This window comes from Eriocheir sinensis, chromosome 18 (genome assembly GCF_024679095.1).
Source record: "Eriocheir sinensis breed Jianghai 21 chromosome 18, ASM2467909v1, whole genome shotgun sequence".
NCBI lineage: Eukaryota > Metazoa > Arthropoda > Malacostraca > Decapoda > Varunidae > Eriocheir > Eriocheir sinensis.
This window is the reverse complement of record NC_066526.1, coordinates 8,226,789-8,245,104: the sequence shown is the minus strand read 5'-3', so window position 1 is coordinate 8,245,104 and position 18,316 is coordinate 8,226,789. Positions and strand designations below refer to the sequence as shown.

General features: G+C 42.6%; 1 protein-coding gene across 1 annotated transcript; it reads left to right on the top strand.

Annotated features, from left to right (window-relative positions):
- Positions 1-259: 259 nt before the first annotated feature.
- On the top strand, positions 260-4,295 carry LOC127000453 (uncharacterized). Its single transcript, XM_050864180.1, has one exon. The coding sequence runs from the start codon at positions 1,438-1,440 to the stop codon at positions 3,484-3,486; it is 2,049 nt and encodes a 682-aa protein (XP_050720137.1). The 5' UTR covers positions 260-1,437; the 3' UTR covers positions 3,487-4,295.
- The last annotated feature ends 14,021 nt before the right edge of the window (positions 4,296-18,316 follow it).

Below are 18,316 nucleotides of genomic sequence, written 5' to 3'. Positions count from 1 at the left end.
AAGCAAGAAACAATAAAGCATTATCAGCGACAGCAAGGGAGGGTAGCACAGGCTACTATACTTACTTGAAGCACTGGGTGTTCGTTACTAACCGACTATCAAATTTGAGTCAACACAAGCAACTGGCGTTGCCAGATGGGGATTATTTTACCATATTGAAAACCTATAAGGTTGATCAGCCGAAATAATAACCTTAGCGTTAGAGCGTCGGGATATGCAGGGTGCCAAGATTAATTTCTGGTTAGTGTATATAGGTAAGGTAACCAGTAGGTACGCAGTGGTCCAGTACGTACGCATTTGGCATTTAAAAATGTCCCCACAAAAAAAGACCAAAGCAAAATCAACAAACTTCATATCATATTATACTTCAACCATCCCTCCATCATATACAGAAGTATCCCACAAATAACATGTATATCATAAAAACTATGTACCCTAAAAGAATGCAATTAGGAAATGTGGTAGTTTTCTTAGGGAAATGCTAAGGATTGCAAATTTCGTTTTTGTTGTCTGCCTTGTTTCCGGTGTATTTTTTTTTTCTTTTTCCTTTTTGCAGGTTGATTTGGGAGGGTAAACTTCAAGAAATAGGTGTTGGTTTTATTCCAGTACATATCTATAAACTGGAAAAAAGGTGCGTACCTACTGGACAAGGAAATCAAGACTTGACCAGTAGGTACGCATTTTTTCAAATGACTGCTAGAGAGACGTATGCCACAATCCACAGCAATACAACTCAAGCTCTATGGCATATGAGAACAAGAAGCACTGTCCTGTGAAAACTGTCTGTGTGCCACCTCATCAAACTTACCCCACTGGCTGTCCAGTAGGTACGCAGTGCATGTTGTCCAGTAGGTACTCTCGTACCTACAGGGCAACATGCACTGCGTACCTACTGGTCATCCTTCCTTTTTCAACTTTTTTTCTTTACAGGAACACAATAGAATATAATACAGGTATTACAAATATGGCAGGGTCACCCAAGAAGAAAAAAACTAAGTTGGCACATTCGCCCAAGAAAAAGAAAACAAAGAAAAGTGTAATTCAACGAAAACACAGTGACAAAAATATAAAGAGTGCTCTGGATGACATTGAAGAGTAAGTAAAAATGGACACATTTTAACCCTTTAAAATAAATGAAATTTATAGAGGTAGAGATTCGAAATTAGCCTAACGGCCAAAAGTTAGTTATCATGACTGGGCACAACATACTAAGCCTAATAGACTGTACTTCTTTTCAGACTTGGTTTATCTATCCGAGCAGCAGCCAAGAAGTATGACATACCTGAGTCTACTCTTCGTCACAAGAAAACTGGACGCCGTGGAATTTCCACAAAGAAAGGCCCTTCAACCATTTTAAGTGATGCAGAAGAAAAGGTGCTTGTGAATTATATAATTCAGGCATGCAAACGAGCACACCCTGTTACAAGGAGGAATGTAATGGCTGCAGTGGCTTCCATTCTGAGTGACGAGGCAGAATCTGGTATAGATGTACACAGAAAGCTACCCAAATCATTTGATAAACTACCAAAGGACAAGTGGTGGAGACTCTTCAGGAAAAGACACCCAGAACTAACTTACAGAACACCAGAGACCCTAAGCAGTGCACGAAAAAACATATCTCTGGCAGTTGTGAAACAATGGTTCCATGAAGCTCATGATTACATCAAGGAAGTTGATGCTTTGGATGCTCTTGAAGACCCCACAAGAAATTTCAATATTGATGAGACATCCTTTTCTCTGTCCCCCAAGCAAGGTAGGGTAATTGCTGTGACTGGTGAGAAGCTGGTATTTGAAGAAGCCTCCCTATATCAAAAAACAAATATAACTGTTGTAGCCATCGTGAGTGCTGATGGCAAAGTGCCTCCTCCCCAGATAATATATCCAAGGAAAAGGATCAGTGTTAACATGGCAGAGCAGTTTCCAGAGAATATAGAATTCATTGCTGGGAAGAGTGAGAAAGGGTATATAACATTTGAAACCCTATATGAATACCTTTGTAATGGATTTCATGACTGGCTAAATGCTTCCAATATAAAGAGGCCTGTTATTCTGTGGACAGACTGGCATGAAAGCAGAAGTAACTACCATCTTGCTCAATCTCTTAATGACTTGGGAATTATTCTCTATGGATTGCCACCCAACACAACACACTTCATGCAACCTTTGGATGTGGCAGTCTTTGGTCCGCTGAAAAAGGGGTGGAGAAAAGAATGTAAAGAATGGGAAATGACACATAATGATGAAATATTAACCCAGGTTAATTTTGCCAAGGTCTTTTTGCCTGTCTATCATAAATTCATCACATCAGACAACATAAAGGCAGGATTCAAGAAATGTGGTCTGGTGCCTTTTGATCCGGAGGCCCCTGACTACAGCAAACTGGAAGCTGCTGCAGCACAACGGGAACACACATCCACCATTTATGAAGGGGTGGACCAGGGGGGATATAAAGAAGCATCAAGTCAGACCAAACCTCCACTTGTAATAAATCGTACAACCCAGACATCCCCTGGAATATGTGTGATGACGAGAGAGGAGAGAGAAAAGATGTGTAATCTAAAGGGTTCACTGTGTGATTTGGTGCTGGAATATAGAGGATACACACATATCCTGACAGAATATATGAGTGTTCCTTTCACCACTGAGAGTCCTCCAGTAGAATTTCAAGGAAACCCAAGACCTCACTCAAGTCAAGATGAATCATCTACTCAAACAGAAACACCTTCAACATCAGGGAAATCCTCAACAATCAGTCCTGCAATGAAAGCTCACATGTTCTACCCAGAGAGGCGTGAAGGCAGAGGTCCAAAGAAGATAAGAAATATAGTAGACAGAGTGTATTCCATTTCCTCTTTCAAGATGGTTACAGAGTATAAGAGACTAAAAGAAGAAAAAGATAAGAAAGAACAGGCAAAAGGCAAGAAAAGGGAAACTCGCAAGAAAGGCCCTGCACCAAAAAGAAAGAAACAAATAATATCTGAGCCAAGTAGTGAAGAAGAGGATAGCCCCACAGAAGCACTGGAATATGATATGGAGACAGGGCCTTCTGGACTTAGTAGGTCTGCAGGTGTAGGTGACATTGGAGATGATCAAATCAGTTTGAATGACAGTTCTGATGAGAGTTTAAACTGTGATGGAGATAACTTTGGATATGGAATCACTCGTGAGGAACCTAAATTAGATTCATGGGTAGGGGTAAAGCTAGAAAAAGGTGTATTATCCTGTAAAGGCAGGAAAGTAACCCCATTTGAGGTGTATATTGCCCGAATAACAAAGGTTGAGGAGGATGGGTTTGAGATATCCTTCCTGAAGGAAAGGAGTCCTGGTTTCTACGTCGTCCCAGACTACGCGGAACTATCATATCCTCACAGAGCATGTGAGCTAGCTGTACTAGAACCCCCAAATCCAGAGTGCAGGGGCCGTGTTCATGGATTTGCATTTACTACTTCTATAAAGGAAATACTTATCTCCCACTTCAAATTGTAAAGTGATAACTGCTATTTTGTTTGAAGGAAGTCCTATATTCTTATTCACTAAAACTAAAGTTTTTCCTTTACAATATACATTTCACTTGATTAAGTTTAACAACTGATTAGAGCCTATTCAGGATCCAATTAGATTCAATATCTATATTTTAGATTTACTTATGCTTTTGAGTTATTTTCTTGAAGAAATGCCCAATAATTCTTTTCATTTACATGGATGGATAATTTCTTCACATAACGGAGGGAGCACTTTTCTTAGTGTTTTATATGCAGCATTATATTTATTTTTTTCAGAGTTACTAAAATGTAATTCAGTAATTGTAGTACTCAGGTTATTGTTTTTAGTAACCAAATCAACATTATGCCTATACTTGGACAGAGGAGCGTATTTGAATTAAGAAATTAGAGAATAAAGTATTTTTTTGTGTTTTCATCACCTTTACATGAATACATTAATTACTGCTTTGCGATCACCAAAAACAAATAAACTAACATATAAAGGGAGGTTGAATGAATAAAATATCCAAAGGAGACTCTTCTAGCTGTTGTAGTTTTTTAGTTATAAATTAATGAGTACCTACTGGACAAGGGTGAGTACCTAATGGGTAGGGGTAGGCCTAAACGTACGCACTAACTTTATACACCATTTTTTCTGTACAGTTAAATCTTATTCGAAAAATGCTTGTACCACATGAAACTATAGCCATTCCTTTATTTGCAAACAATAATTGATGTAGTTTGCTTAAATAGTATAGCGGGTACAGGTCAGAGTGTAAAAAAATCGCCGATTTTTTGCGTACCTACTGGTTACCTTACGTAGATGTCGCACGCATGGTCGAGAAAACGTCGAGGGCGCGTCGCTGTACGACCCATATAGTCTGGCAACACTATCGCGCTCTCTCTACCATCCATCCCCCACACACCACACATTATATACGTATATATATATATATATATATATATATATATATATATATATATATATATATATATATATATATATATATATATAAATATATATATATATATATATATATATATATATATATATATATATATATATATATATATATATATATATATATATATAAAACAGATCGCAGATGTGTAATCCCAGCATAATGCAGGGATCACACATCCGCAATTTCGCTCTGCGACGGTTGGCAATTTTGAAAATGCACGAAATCGTGGGAGCATCGCCATTGTCTCTGCGAGTTTGCCTCTGTTTCAAATCACAGCAACATGGCGAGGGGGGGTCGCTCGCCTATACGCACACGAGGGCGACAGGCGAGGGGACGTCGAGGTGAAACGTGCGTGAATGCGCGCGACTGTACGCAGAGGAGCCCAATTTTGAAAATAAAACCCGTTGCGACGGATCGCGATGAACGCAGGGCCTGGCGACTATGCGCGACCCCCCCCTCGTCTAGCCGCTCGACGACGCTCGACGTCGCACGCATGGTCGAGAAAACGTCGAGGGCGCGTCGCTGTACGACCCATAATAGGCGGGCAATATCGCGCTCTCTCTACCATCCATCCCCCACACACCACACATTATATATATATATATATATATATATATATATATATATATATATATATATATATATATATATATATATATATATATATATATATATATACACACACACACACACACACACGCACACGCGCACACACACACTAACCAGAAATTAATCTTGGCACCCTGCATATCCCGATGCTCTAACGCTAAGTTTATTATTTCGGCTGATCAACATTATAGGTTTTCAATATGGTAAAATAATCCCCATCTGGCAACGCCAGTTGCTTGTGTCGATTCAGATTTGATAGTCGGTTAGTAACGACCACTCAGTGCTTCAAGTAAGTAGTAGCCTGTGCTACCCTCCCTTGCTGTCGCTGATAATGCTTTATTGTTTCTTGCTTCTAATTTAGCAGTTCTTAACCTGGGGGTCGTGATCTCCTGGGAACAAAGTTAGTTGTTTTGAGGAATATTGGATTTTATTCGTATGGTGTAAGGTTTTCTGCATGTTATACCGTATCTACAACTTCTGTAATAAATTGTAAGTGGAAAGAGTTTTACAGTTTGTAATAACTTGCTAACAAGCTAATGAAGTAGTCAAGAGAAATACATTATAATTTTACTGTGTACTCTAGCTAAAAATGTTACTGTGTACACTAGCTTATAATTTTGCATTTTATTAAATCATGCTATTATTTTGCATTTACGAATACTATTCTATTATTTTGTAATCATGAACACTAAGCTATTATTTAGCAGTTAGGAATACTATTCTATTATTTTGCATTTATGGACACTAGGGTATTATTTTGCATTTAGGAATACTATTCTATTATTTTCCATTCATGAATACTAAGCTATTATTTAGCAGTTAGGAATAATATGCTATTATTATAAATTCATGAATACTAGGCTATTATTTTGCAGGCGGGCAGGATAGCGGCGTTTGGCAGGACATTGTGAGTGCGAGCGAGTGGTCGCCGCTAACGGTTTTTCAAACTCTCCCGCCCGCTCGCTGCCATTTCCCTTTCCGAAGCAGCTTCGCTGCCATATGCACGATGTACAGTCGCTTGCATATACGCGCGCATACACCGCGACCCCTTGCGTTTGACGAGGGTATGCGAGCGCATACTGCGATGGTCTCTCGCTTAACCGTGCGAATAATCGTGGGATTTGGCCAATATCGCAGACTTCTGCGAACTTTTTGAACATTTCAAAATGTTCGCGCGACGGGCCGGCACCCGCAAGTCGTGCGAACTTTATCGCGCAACTATTGCGACTAATCGCATGGACGTCGCTACGATGTCGAGCGTATATGCCGATTTCTGAAATTTTCAAAATCGCCAACCGTCGCAGAGCGAAATCGCGGATGTGTAATCCCACCATAAGGCTCTTCGTCTCATCAGCTCTCCTCCTCTTACTGATAGTCTTTTACCTCTTAAATTCCGCCGCCATGTTGCCTCTCTTTCTATCTTCTATCGATATTTTCACGCTGACTGCTCTTATGAAGTTGCTAACTGCATGCCTCCCCCCCCTACCGCGGCCTCGCCACACACGACTTTCTACTCAAGCTCATCCCTTTACTGTCCACATCCCTTACGCACGAGTTAACCAGCATCTTCACTTCACTTCATTCATCCCTCACGCTGGTAAACTCTGGAACAATCATCCTTCATATGAATTTCCTCCTGCCTGCGACTTAAACTTTTAAGAGGAGGGTATCAGGACACCTCCCGAAATTGACCTATCTTTTGGCCACTCCTCTAACTCTTTTTAGGAGCAGTGAGTAACGGGCTTTTTTTTTTTTTTTTCATTACTGGTTACTTTTCTTTATGCTCTTGAACTGACTCATTGCTGTAAAAAAAGAAAAGAAAGAACAGCGTAGTATGCACCTGATAGGTGCCCTGCGTATTACACATCAAGAACAAGCTTAACTTATTATGGATAAGATATTTATAAGCATGTAAAGAAACGTGGCATACATATATACAGTGTTGCTAAAAAAAAAGTCTATACTTATTATTGAGTTTCCCTTTCGTTTTGGGATGTGCAAGTAGTTTCACAATTATATTTCGATTATATCGTAAAGGAATGTACGTTAAAATAAGCTGGCATAAGTAAGAAATAAAAATACATTGAAATCCTCGTGGCGGTAACGCCACGAGAGAGAAAGGCAACAAACGTGGGGTTAAAAACGTGGAACCGCTGTACTCCCACTTATTCCTCATAGGGCACTGACACAGCCGCACTTTAAGGAGCGTCTTCCTATACCTATCAACCCGAATTCAAGATTCTTTATCTGAAAAGAGGATCAAAGATAAGCTCCGGGGGACAGCATGAGTCAAGCAAGGTGGCGCCTCTATAAACACTTGCCAGCGCTGATGATGATTATGAAAACTACCGGCGTCATAGGCAGAACGTAAAAAAAATTAAAATAAAAGTAGTAGTAGTAGCAGTAGAAGTAAAAACAATAACATTTTGTAAAGCACAAAATAAGACGAGAGAAATTGAGGACGAAGGACACATGAATAATAAAGAGGGGAAGGGAAAGGAGGAAAATGAGGAATGAAGAGGAAAAAAGATAAAAAGAGAAAGGAGAGAGGGTATGAGAAAGAATGGGGAAAATTACTTCAGTACATGAAAAAAAAAAGAAATAACAAAAAATGTTAATTTTAGATTGACAGGGTGACCAACGAACACACAAACAGACAGGCTGACGCTCCCTTCGTAGTGACCACAACAATAGTTCCAATCACAACACAAAAAAGTTAGGCGGAGCAAAAAGAACTGCGCTGAAGGGAGAGGAAAGGTTGACTAGGCAAAGAAGAGAGGTAGAAAACGAAAAGGAAAGAAAGTGACAAGAAATAACTAAGTGTGGGTAAATAAAGATTGATGTGCGATAATTGGCTAGACAAGAAGGAATAGAGAGAAAAGGGAAGAAAAGAAGAACGAAGAGAAGGAAGGAGGGAGGAAAGGAGGCAAACATAAGGAGAGTTAAGTTAAATGGCTAAGCAAAGAAATAAAGGAAGGGTAAAAAATATAAGAAGAAAACGAAGAGGTAATTGAAGAGACAGAAAGGTGCAGTAAAGTGTTTTTTCTTGAGAGAGAGAGAGAGAGAGAGAGAGAGAGAGAGAGAGAGAGAGAGAGAGAGAGAGAGAGAGAGAGAGAGAGAGAGAGAGAGAGAGAGGTGACAATTAGAGGTCATAACCCAGTGATACACAGTCATAGGTCTTCTTCTTATTATTATTATTATTCTTATTCTTATTCTTATTCTTCTTCTTCTTCTTATTATTATTATTATTATTATTATTACTATTATTATTATTATTATTATTATCCTCGTTATTAAGAAGGTTGTGTATGGATGACTAGGCGTCTTGCGTGTAATGTTAGACAAAAAAAGACGCCACCGTGGGCCTTATGAGAGAGGCTTATAAGGGTGGAAATGCATATAAACGTTTGCCAGCCGTGCCGCATGCCTCCGAAAAAGATCTTGGTATGCAGTGTTGTGTTACCTACGGCACGCGACTCTGAGCCTTGTGAGAGAGAGTTATAAGGGTGAAATACGTGTATATGTCACCCCAGCTCGCGTCTTATACAGCCAAAAAATCTCTTGGTGTGATAAGAGGAGTGGCTGAAGGAGAATATACAAGGGTGGAGGAGGAGGAGGAGCTGCAGGAGGAGGAGGTGAAGGAGGTGAAGGAGAAAGAAAAAGGAAAAGAAGTCGCTGTTTTTTTTTTTTCAGTGCCTTCATAGGAATATGATGAGAGAGAGAGAGAGAGAGAGAGAGAGAGAGAGAGAGAGAGAGAGAGAGAGAGAGAGAGAGAGAGATGAGGAGGAAGAGGAATTAGGGAATCTGGAAGCAATTATGAAGGAGAGGAAGAAGTATACGGAATAAAGAGATAATGGAGTTTAGGAAAAGGAAAAAAGAAAGAAAGTTGAGAGGAACAGGTGAACGGAAGAAAGAGAAGGAAGGTAAGATAAAAATTGCTACAGTGAAGGCAAGGAATTACGAAGAGGAAAAAGGAGTAAGAAAACGTAGTAATAAAGAAGAGAAAGATAAACTTATGCTGTGAATAAGAGGGTGCAGAAGACGATGAAAGGAGGGATATGAAAGATGAAGGAGGTAAGAGACAAAAAGGAATGGAACCTCAAAAGTAGTGAGGAAGAACAAAAGGAAAATAGGACAGACAAAAGGGAAGAAAATCAAACTAGAATAAACAAGAAATGAAAGAAAAGAGAAAAAAGCAAACAAGAAATAAACACAGAATATTAACAGGAGAGTAGTTGTAGTAGTAGCATTAGTAGATATAGTAGTAGTAGTAGGAGCAGTAGTAGTAGTAGTAGTAGTAGTAGTAGTAGTAGTTCTAGTAGTAGTAGTAGTAGTAGTAGTAGTAGTAGTAGTTCTAGTAGTAGTAGTAGTAGTAGTAGTAGTAGTAGTAGCAGCAACATCGCTCAGGAGGCAGAGGGCGAGATAAACCAAACAGAAATAAGAGAAATTAAAAGAAAAATCTCAGAAGAAAGGCAACAGGCCCAAACAGATGAGCTGGACCGTCTTACACATCACCTGTCCACAGAAATGGGTAGAAAAATACACACAGCACAGGAGGCAGGCTCCTCTAACTAGCTAATGTCATTACCAATCAGAGCAAAGGGCTTCAGCCTCAACAAACAAGAATTTATCGACGCCGTTGCTCTGAGATATGGCTGGCCGATTGAGGGACTGCCTGATCTCTGTGCATGTGGTTCATCAAATGATGTCACCCACACCATGGCATGTAAAAAGGGAGGCTTCGTCTGAATTCGACACGACGAAGTGAGGGATCTGACAGCCAGCATGCTCGGGGAGGTATGTCAAGACGTCACTACCGAGCCGGCACTGCTTCCCCTGGACGGCGAACACCTTCGGTACAGGACGGCCAATACCTCACATGAGGCACGGGTTGATGTAAGTGCCCGCGGATTCTGGGTGCGCGGACAGCGGGCGTTCATGGACATCCGCATTTTCGACCCGATGGCTGCCTGTCACCGTGAGCTGCCCCTGGAAACAGCCCATCACAGGAACGAATAGGAGAAGACAAGGGCATACGGTGAAAGAATCCAACTTGTGGATCAGGGCAGCTTCACCCCCCTCGCCTTCACCACATCCGGCGGGATGGGTCCCAGGGCTCGATGCTTCTACGCACGACTTGCGGAACTGATCTCAGAAAAGAAGCATCAGCCAAGGAGCCACGTTGTCGCCTAGATGAGGTGTCGCCTCTCGTTCCCCCTGCTCAGATCGGTCATCCTATGTCTCAGGGGCACCAGACACTCTGGCCCAAAAGCCACCAACATATCCAATATGGACTATGAGGTCACAGTGGTGGAGAGTGACATTAGGGTGGATCGGGAGTGACATGAGTAGGGAAGGAAAGGGAGATCTAGACACAATAGATGATAGGGTGTTATGTATAGATTTAGTGCTAAGTAGTATTAGTGATATGGTTGGATGCCACAGTCATTAGCGAACAGAGTTGGGGCTAATGACATCCAAGCTATGGAGCCCTCCATGGTTATGTGTCGTGAAAATAAACATGAGTGGAGGTATCTTTTATGTAGTAGTAGTGGTAGTAGTGGCAGTAGTAGTAGTAGTAGTAGTAGTAGTAGTAGAAGTAGTAGTAGTAGTAGTGGTAATAACAGCAGGAGGAGGAGGAGGAGGAAGAGGAGGAGGAGGCGGAGGAGGAGGAGAAGGAGGAGGAGGAAGAGGAGGAGGAGGCGGAGGAGGAGGATGAGGAGGAGGAGGAGGAGGAGGAGGAGGAGGACGAGAAAGAGGAGATGGAAAATGTGCAGTAGGAGGAAAAGACGGAGGAGGAGGAGGAAGAGGAGGAGGAGAAGCAGGAGGAGGAAGAGGAGGCAGAGGAGGAGGAGGAGAGTCATGTTCCGTGGCCCTCAACGTCTATCTTTGTCGCAAAAAGAACCTCTTGTGGTCCTCGCCCTTTGTCTTCCTCTTCCTCCTCCTCCTCCTCCTTCTCCTCTTCCTCCTCCTCCTCCTCCTCCACGGTGTTATTGTTTCTTCTCTTTCAAGAACACCAAAAGCTACTCTAAGAACACTGAGAATTCTCCTCCTCCTCCTCCTCCTCCTCCTCCTGGGATGCCCACATCCCCAGTGATGTTATATACCTGGACTTTCAGAAAGCCTTCGGCAAGGTACCGCACGAGCGACTCCTTAAGAAACTGCACTCGGCGGGCATCGGAGCCAATCTGGTCGCATGGATAAGAGATTGGCTCACCGACAGAAAACAACGAGTACTACTCAACGGACAGCCTTCCGATTGGCTTCCAGTCACTAGTGGAGTGCCACAAGGGTTAGTGCTGGGGCCCATTCTCTTCATCATATATATCAACGACCTCGAATCAGGACTGAAATCCACAATATCGAAATTTGCTGATGACACTAAGGTGGGGGGAAAGGCCCTCACAAAGACCGACTGCGAAATCATTCAGAAAGACCTCAATCACATTATCGAATGGTCGAAAAAATGGCAAATGTCCTTTAATGGTGACAAATGCAAAGTCATGCACATTGGGGCCAGAAATAGTAACCACACATACATCATGAATGGGAGACCTCTGCAAGCGATGCAGGAGGAAAAGGATCTTGGAGTCACTATCAGCAGTGACCTGAAACACGCGAATCACTGTAAAAAAGCATACAACAAAGCCAACACTATGCTCGGGTTCATAGCGAGGAACTTCGAGTGTAAAACGCCAGACGTGATGCTATCCTTGTATAATTCCATGGTAAGACCGCACCTCGAGTATGCAGTACAGTTCTGGTCTCCTAATTACAGAAAGGACATTGATTTACTGGAAAGGATTCAACGACGCGCCACGAAAATGATACCAACCTTAAGGGCTCAACCGTACGAGGAACGACTCAAGCGACTTAATCTCTTTACATTGGAGAAAAGACGCCTACGAGGGGATATGATTCAAGTCTTCAAGTATCTGAAAAAAATCAATAACGTCGATTACTCCAATTTCTTTGAATTGCAAACCAACTCAAGAACTAGAAATAACGGTTTACCCATTCAGTCTAGTCGATGTAACACAGACATCGGAAGGAGTTTCTTTTCAAACCGAGTCATCCGTCACTGGAACAATCTTCCTTCAGAAGTAGTAAATGCGAATACTATCAACTCCTTCAAATATAGAATCGACCGTCACTTCGCTGCGTCGGGAGTAAACTGAATATTGAGTTGCTTTCATCTGCTCCTCAATATCGAGGTGCTTTCATCTGCTCATCAATGTCGAGGTGCTTTCATCTGCTCCCCAGGCCCCAAGTGGCTGTCGAGCAGATTAAATCACCAAAGCGGGCAACCTCGTAATGAGCCAATAGGCTTTCTGTTGCCTGCACTTCCATGTTTCCATGTTTCCTCCTCCTCCTTCTCTTCCTCCTCCTCCTCCACGGTGTTATTGTTTCTTCTCTTTCAAGAGCACCAAAAGCTACTCTAAGAACACTGAGAATTCTCCTCCTCCTCCTCCTCCTCCTCTTTCTTTTCCTCCTTCTCCTCTTCCTCCTTCTCCTCATCCTCCCCTTCTTCTTCTTCTTCTTCTTCTTCTTCTTCTTCTTCTTCTTCTTCTTCTTCTTCTTCCTCCTCTTCCTCATCCTCCTTCTCCTCCTCCTTCTTCTTCTCCTACTTCTCCTTCTCCTCCTCCTCCTCCTACTTCTCCTCCTCCTCCTCCTCCTCCTCCTCCTCCTCCTCCTCCTCCTCCTCCTTCTCCTCCGCTTCCTCCTCCCCCTCCTCCTCAAAAACGATTTTTGTTTCATTGGGTGTTTATACTAAAAAATAATTATGATAATAATGATCCTCATAATAAGGATAATGGTGATGATAATAATAATTATAATAATAATAATAATAATAATAATAATAATAATAATAATAATAATAATAATAATAATAATAATAATAATAATAATAATAATAATAATAATAATAATAATAATAATAATAATAATAATAATAATAATAATAATAATAATAAAAAATAATAATAATAATAATAATAATAATAATAATAATAATAATAATAATAATAATAATAATAATAATAATAATAATAATAATAATAATAATAATAATAATAATAATAATAATAATAATAATAATAATAATAATAATAATAATAATTATTATTATTATAATAATAATAATAATAATAATAATAATAATAATAGTAATAATATATAATGACAATTAAAATAATAACATTTAGAAAAATAGCAAAACTCTCTCTCTCTCTCTCTCTCTCTCTCTCTCTCTCTCTCTCTCTCTCTCTCTCTCTCTCTCTCTAAGACGAGGAGGAACCTTTCGCAAAATTTACTAGAGTCAACTTTTGTGAAGTTGTTGGCTAACCCCTTCCTGTCTTCCTTCCTTTCATTTTAAAGAGACGATGGACAGATGAATTGTTAGATAAAGAGAAGGAGATTATACCCACTCAACCATCGCACGCACACACACACACACACACACACACACACACACACACACACACACTCCTTCGCACCACAGAAGCGAAAAGACGTGGACAGACGAGGCGGAGATCAACAATATATTTGCCAATCGATTAGGGCCCGAGCAACAGCTAAGTAGATTAGTCCCGTCTCCTAGGGGTCTAGAAATTGTGAGTAATATGAGAGAGTGAGAAGTGATAAGTTTAACATGGAGGAGAAGGAGAGGAAGGAGGTGGGAAAGAATATAAACAAAGATTCAAGATGGCGTCTCCAAATCACCGGAAAGAGGACTCGGGAGGGGATTTCGAGGGCTTCACGCCAAAATCGACAGTGGAACCTACGTAATAATAATAGTAATAATAATAATAATTACGATGGAAAAGGATGAACAAAGTGGAGCAGGACTGTGACGGAGTAGTGATGGAAATGAGGAAGTTGAGAGCGGAGTTTGGGGAAGTGATTCAGGCACTGACCGAAGTGAAAAAGAGAGATGACGAGGCAAGGAGAAGAGACGAGGAAACAAAGAAAATGGTGGAAAACTTGAGAGAAGAAATAATTAAATTGACTAAGGAACAGTTGGAAAGCCGAAAAGAAATAGCACAACTGAAGATGGAAAAATTAAAAAAAGACCATGAGATACAAATTTTGAAAATGGAAAGAGAGATTAGAGTGATGGGGGAAACAAAGACATGGGGAAGAAGATGGAAGAAATGATAAAAAGAGAGGTAGCAAAGAAGATAGGAAATGATCAGCAGAGTGTGGGTGTAAAGGTAGAGGAAAAGATTAAGGATGTGGTTAATGATGAATTGAAGGAGCGGAGAAGTGAAAAGACAAGGAAAAAACGAGCTTTAGGGAAATCCTAGAACAACAGCAACAGGAACACAGGCAAGGCATAGAAAAATATGTTGTGAATGTACTAAAAAATAGAGAAGCAATGGTGAGGGACATGGCAGAAAAGAAAAAGTATATTATAGTTTTGGTGTCAAGGAAGAAAAAAACAAAACAGTGAAGGCTCAAAGAGAGAGTTACGAGATAAGTAAGGTAAAAATTGTATTGAGAATTATGAATACTGAAGAGGAGGAAAAAATAGAGTATGAAGTAGATGAAATAACTAGATTGAGAAGATACGAGGAAAGGAAAAACTGACTACTAAAGATAAAGCTAAGATCCCAAATGGCAGCAGACACTATACTAAATATGTCATGGAAACTAAACAACTATGAAGAATATAAGCAAATATATGAGAGGAGAAATATGTCAGTGGATGAAAGAATGAAAGCTAAGTTAATGATAAATGAAGCGAAAAAGAGAAATGATGAAAGATCAAAATAAAAAAAGCTTTTTTTTTAGAGAGAATGAAGAACGAAAAACTGATGAAGTGGTGGATAGGAGGCGAAAAGAGGGAGTAAGGGTGTTGATAGAAAGAGAGGAAAAAAAAGGGAGAAAGGAAGAAAGGTTTAAAGATTGCGTAAACAAACATATCAATCAATCAATCAGGGGAGGCATACGCCGGGGGGTGCGTCGACTCGCCCACCCTACGACGCCAAGCCCGGGGATACCTCCGGGCGAGTCTCCATGCAGGCCCCCTTCCCAACCCGAGTACCTCCCGGCAGGATCTATCGACTTGCTCAACCCACGAACTCTGTGGCCGTCCCCTTGGCCTCCTCCACTCAGGATTGTCTCTTACAGAGACAACCCGATGAGCAGGATCAGCTTCAGGGTAACGTGCCACTTGCCCGTATAGCCGGAGTCGGCGTTGACGGACTATGCAGGCAATATATGTCGAATCAGTCTCCCGGAGTAGTCGCCGGTTTGACACAAAGTCAATCCAGCGATATCCCATGATTCTGCGTAGACATATATTACCAAAGGCATCAATCCGCCTCTCCAAGTCCCCATTTAGTGTCAATGTCTCACACCCATAGAGTAAGACAGGGGGCACAAAGGACTTGAAGATCTGGATCTCTGTCCTTCTGCACAGGTATCGACAACGCCATATACTCGTGTTGAGCGAGTCCATAACACCGTGGGCCAGGCCAATCTGCCGTAAGACTTCCTGCCCAGACTCACCGTTGTTATGAACTACGCTAACGTGAAACTTTTTGAAATCTCAACGTCCTCACCACACGCATGAACAGACTGTACTGTTTCATCTAGCAAACCTCCAAACACCTGTACCTTGGTCTTGGCCCAGGAGACCTGAAGTCCTAAGGGCTTCGCCTCCTCGTGCAGTGCCTCGAGAGCCATCACCAAAAGCTCCAGCGACTCCGCCAGGATTACTGCATCATCGGCAAAAACAAGGTCAGTGACCCTGGTATTGCCAATGGATGCTCCGCAATGACTCTGGTCCACAACTCTGCCCAGTACCCAGTCCATACAAGCGTTGAAAAGCGATGGGGCAAGACACAGCTCTGCCTCACTCCGCTGTCACGGGAAGAATGCTGGTCCTCCCCACCCACCCCCCACACACACGCATTTCACAGCACTCTTTGTCCCAGAATACAGGCCAGTCAGCAAACCAATAGTCCTCGAAGGAATCCCACGGAGTCGCAGAAGATCCCAGAGTGCCTCGCGATGCACTGAGTCAAACACCTTCTTGAGATCGACATAAGCTGCAAGCATCTCCTGTCGAAACTCACGTCGGCGCTCCACCAGTACGCGAAGCGCTAGGATACGGTTAGTTGTTGACTTACCAGGCGTGAATCCAGACTGTTCAGGTCTCTGCAGCTTCAGCAGCTGGTTGTGAATTCGCATCAGCAATAGGTGGGCAAGTATCTTGCCTGGCACACTGAGCAGTGTAATACCACGGTAGTTGTTGCAGTACTGGCGGTCCCCTTTCCCTTTCCAGATAGGGACGACCAATCCCCTCTTCCAGTCAGGAGGAATGGTACCGGACTGCCATACGGCAGTCAAGATCGCATGCAACCCGCGGATCATGGCCTCACCTTCAGCTTTGAGCAGCTCTTCACTGATGTTACAGGTGCCAGGTTCCTTTCCACCCCTCAGCTTTGCCACAGCCTCTCTGACCTCAACCAGAGAGGGTGGGCTTTCGTCAATGGGTGGATCAGCATCCGCCACCTGCAACCCAGCAATTGGAAGCTGCCCACGTGGAGGGTCCGCCATGTACAGTTGCTCAAAGTACTCAGCCCTGACATACCTCTCCTTGTCTCTCATCAGGAGAGCTCTAGTCCTACGCGACAGAGCCCTGTATTGGTCCCGATTCCCAGCAAGTCTGGCAGCGCGACTCTCCTCAATATTCTCCAGCGTCTCCACCGAGGCAAAGCCACTCCTAGATCTCGGGCGCTCTCCAATGCACTCCTTGGCAGCTCGCAGAGTCTCACGTTTGAAGGTATCCCACAGTTCTACAGGGTCCTCCAGGGTGCTGAGCACATCGACCCGATTTGAGACTGTCACTGCATACTCCTGAGAGCATGCCAGGTCCTTCAGCCTTCCGAGATGGAAAACAGTAGTGCTGCATCTTGAGATTCTTCTTGACCTGACACGAAGCTTGACTGTTGCAACAACAAGCCTATGGTCAGTTGTAAAGAATTCAGCACTCCGGTAAACTCTGCAGTTCTGAAGAACATTCCAACGAGTACTTACAAGGATGCGGTCAATTTCTTTAACTAGCCTTCCTGCATCGCTATACCAATTCCAGCGGTGCAGCTCTGGTCTCTGGTACCAGGAACCCGCAATTCTCAACATTCTGGATGTTGCAAAATTCAGGAGGAGAGAGCTGTTGATGGTACTGGTACTAGAACTTCTTCTTCCCTGCCTTATTAATCCCTGACAGGGTCGGCCGCTCTTATATGTTGGTTGTCGCCAGTAACTTTTGTCTTGCGCGTCCTGTTCTTCTAGTCCCAATTGCTCCATGTCTCTCAAGACTCCATCTCTCCACCTCAGTCTCTGTCTTCCCATCGCCCTCCTCCCCTCCACTTGCTTCCTCTATGCCAACTTTGCAGGGTCTGCCTCCTGCATTCTAGTTAGATGGCCATATCATCTCAAGCGTGCCCCTCTTGCCTTCTCCGAGATTGACACAACTCCTGCTTCCGCTCTGATGTCCTCATTTCTTCTTCTTTCTCTCAAAGATATACCCATCAGCCATCGCAGCATTCTCATCTCTGTCCTCTCCAGTTGTTTCTCCTCCTTCTCCCTCAGTGCCCATGATTCTGCACCATACAACAGCACTTACTACTGTTGTATAAATTTTTACTCTCAGTTTTATTGGAGTAATTTTGTCGTAGATCACACTGCTCACCTCTTTCCATTTCGCCCATCCTGCACTTATCCGACTTCGCATGTCTAGCTCTGTCCCACCTGTGCAGTCCATCATCGATCCAAGGTATTTAAACCTTTCCACCTGATTCAACATTTTTCCATGTCTATCCCTAATCACAATCTGGTCTCCTCCCTTACTGCTAACCACTGGTACTAGAACCATGGGGACCAACACATAGCTCGTAGTCAACCCTGTCAGTGCCAGTAGTAGCATTGAAGTCGCCCAGGACAATGAGTGTGTCCCGAGGAGGGCACTGGTCTAATACGGAGTCGAGTTTGGCGTATAACATCTTCTCTTCAGTTTCACGCATCTCGGTAGGAGCGTACACTGCAACAAGAGGCATGATGCCCAGTGTGTGCTTCAGCCTCACTCGCATTATACGCTCATCAACCGGAGCAACCTCAACCACAAATGGCAGCAGTTGGCTGGAGATGCCCATAGCCACCCCCTTGACATGAAAGCCATTGCTCATGCCGGACCAGTAGAAGGTATACCCCCCCTCACTGATCTCGCCACTGCCAGGTTTCCTCGTCTCA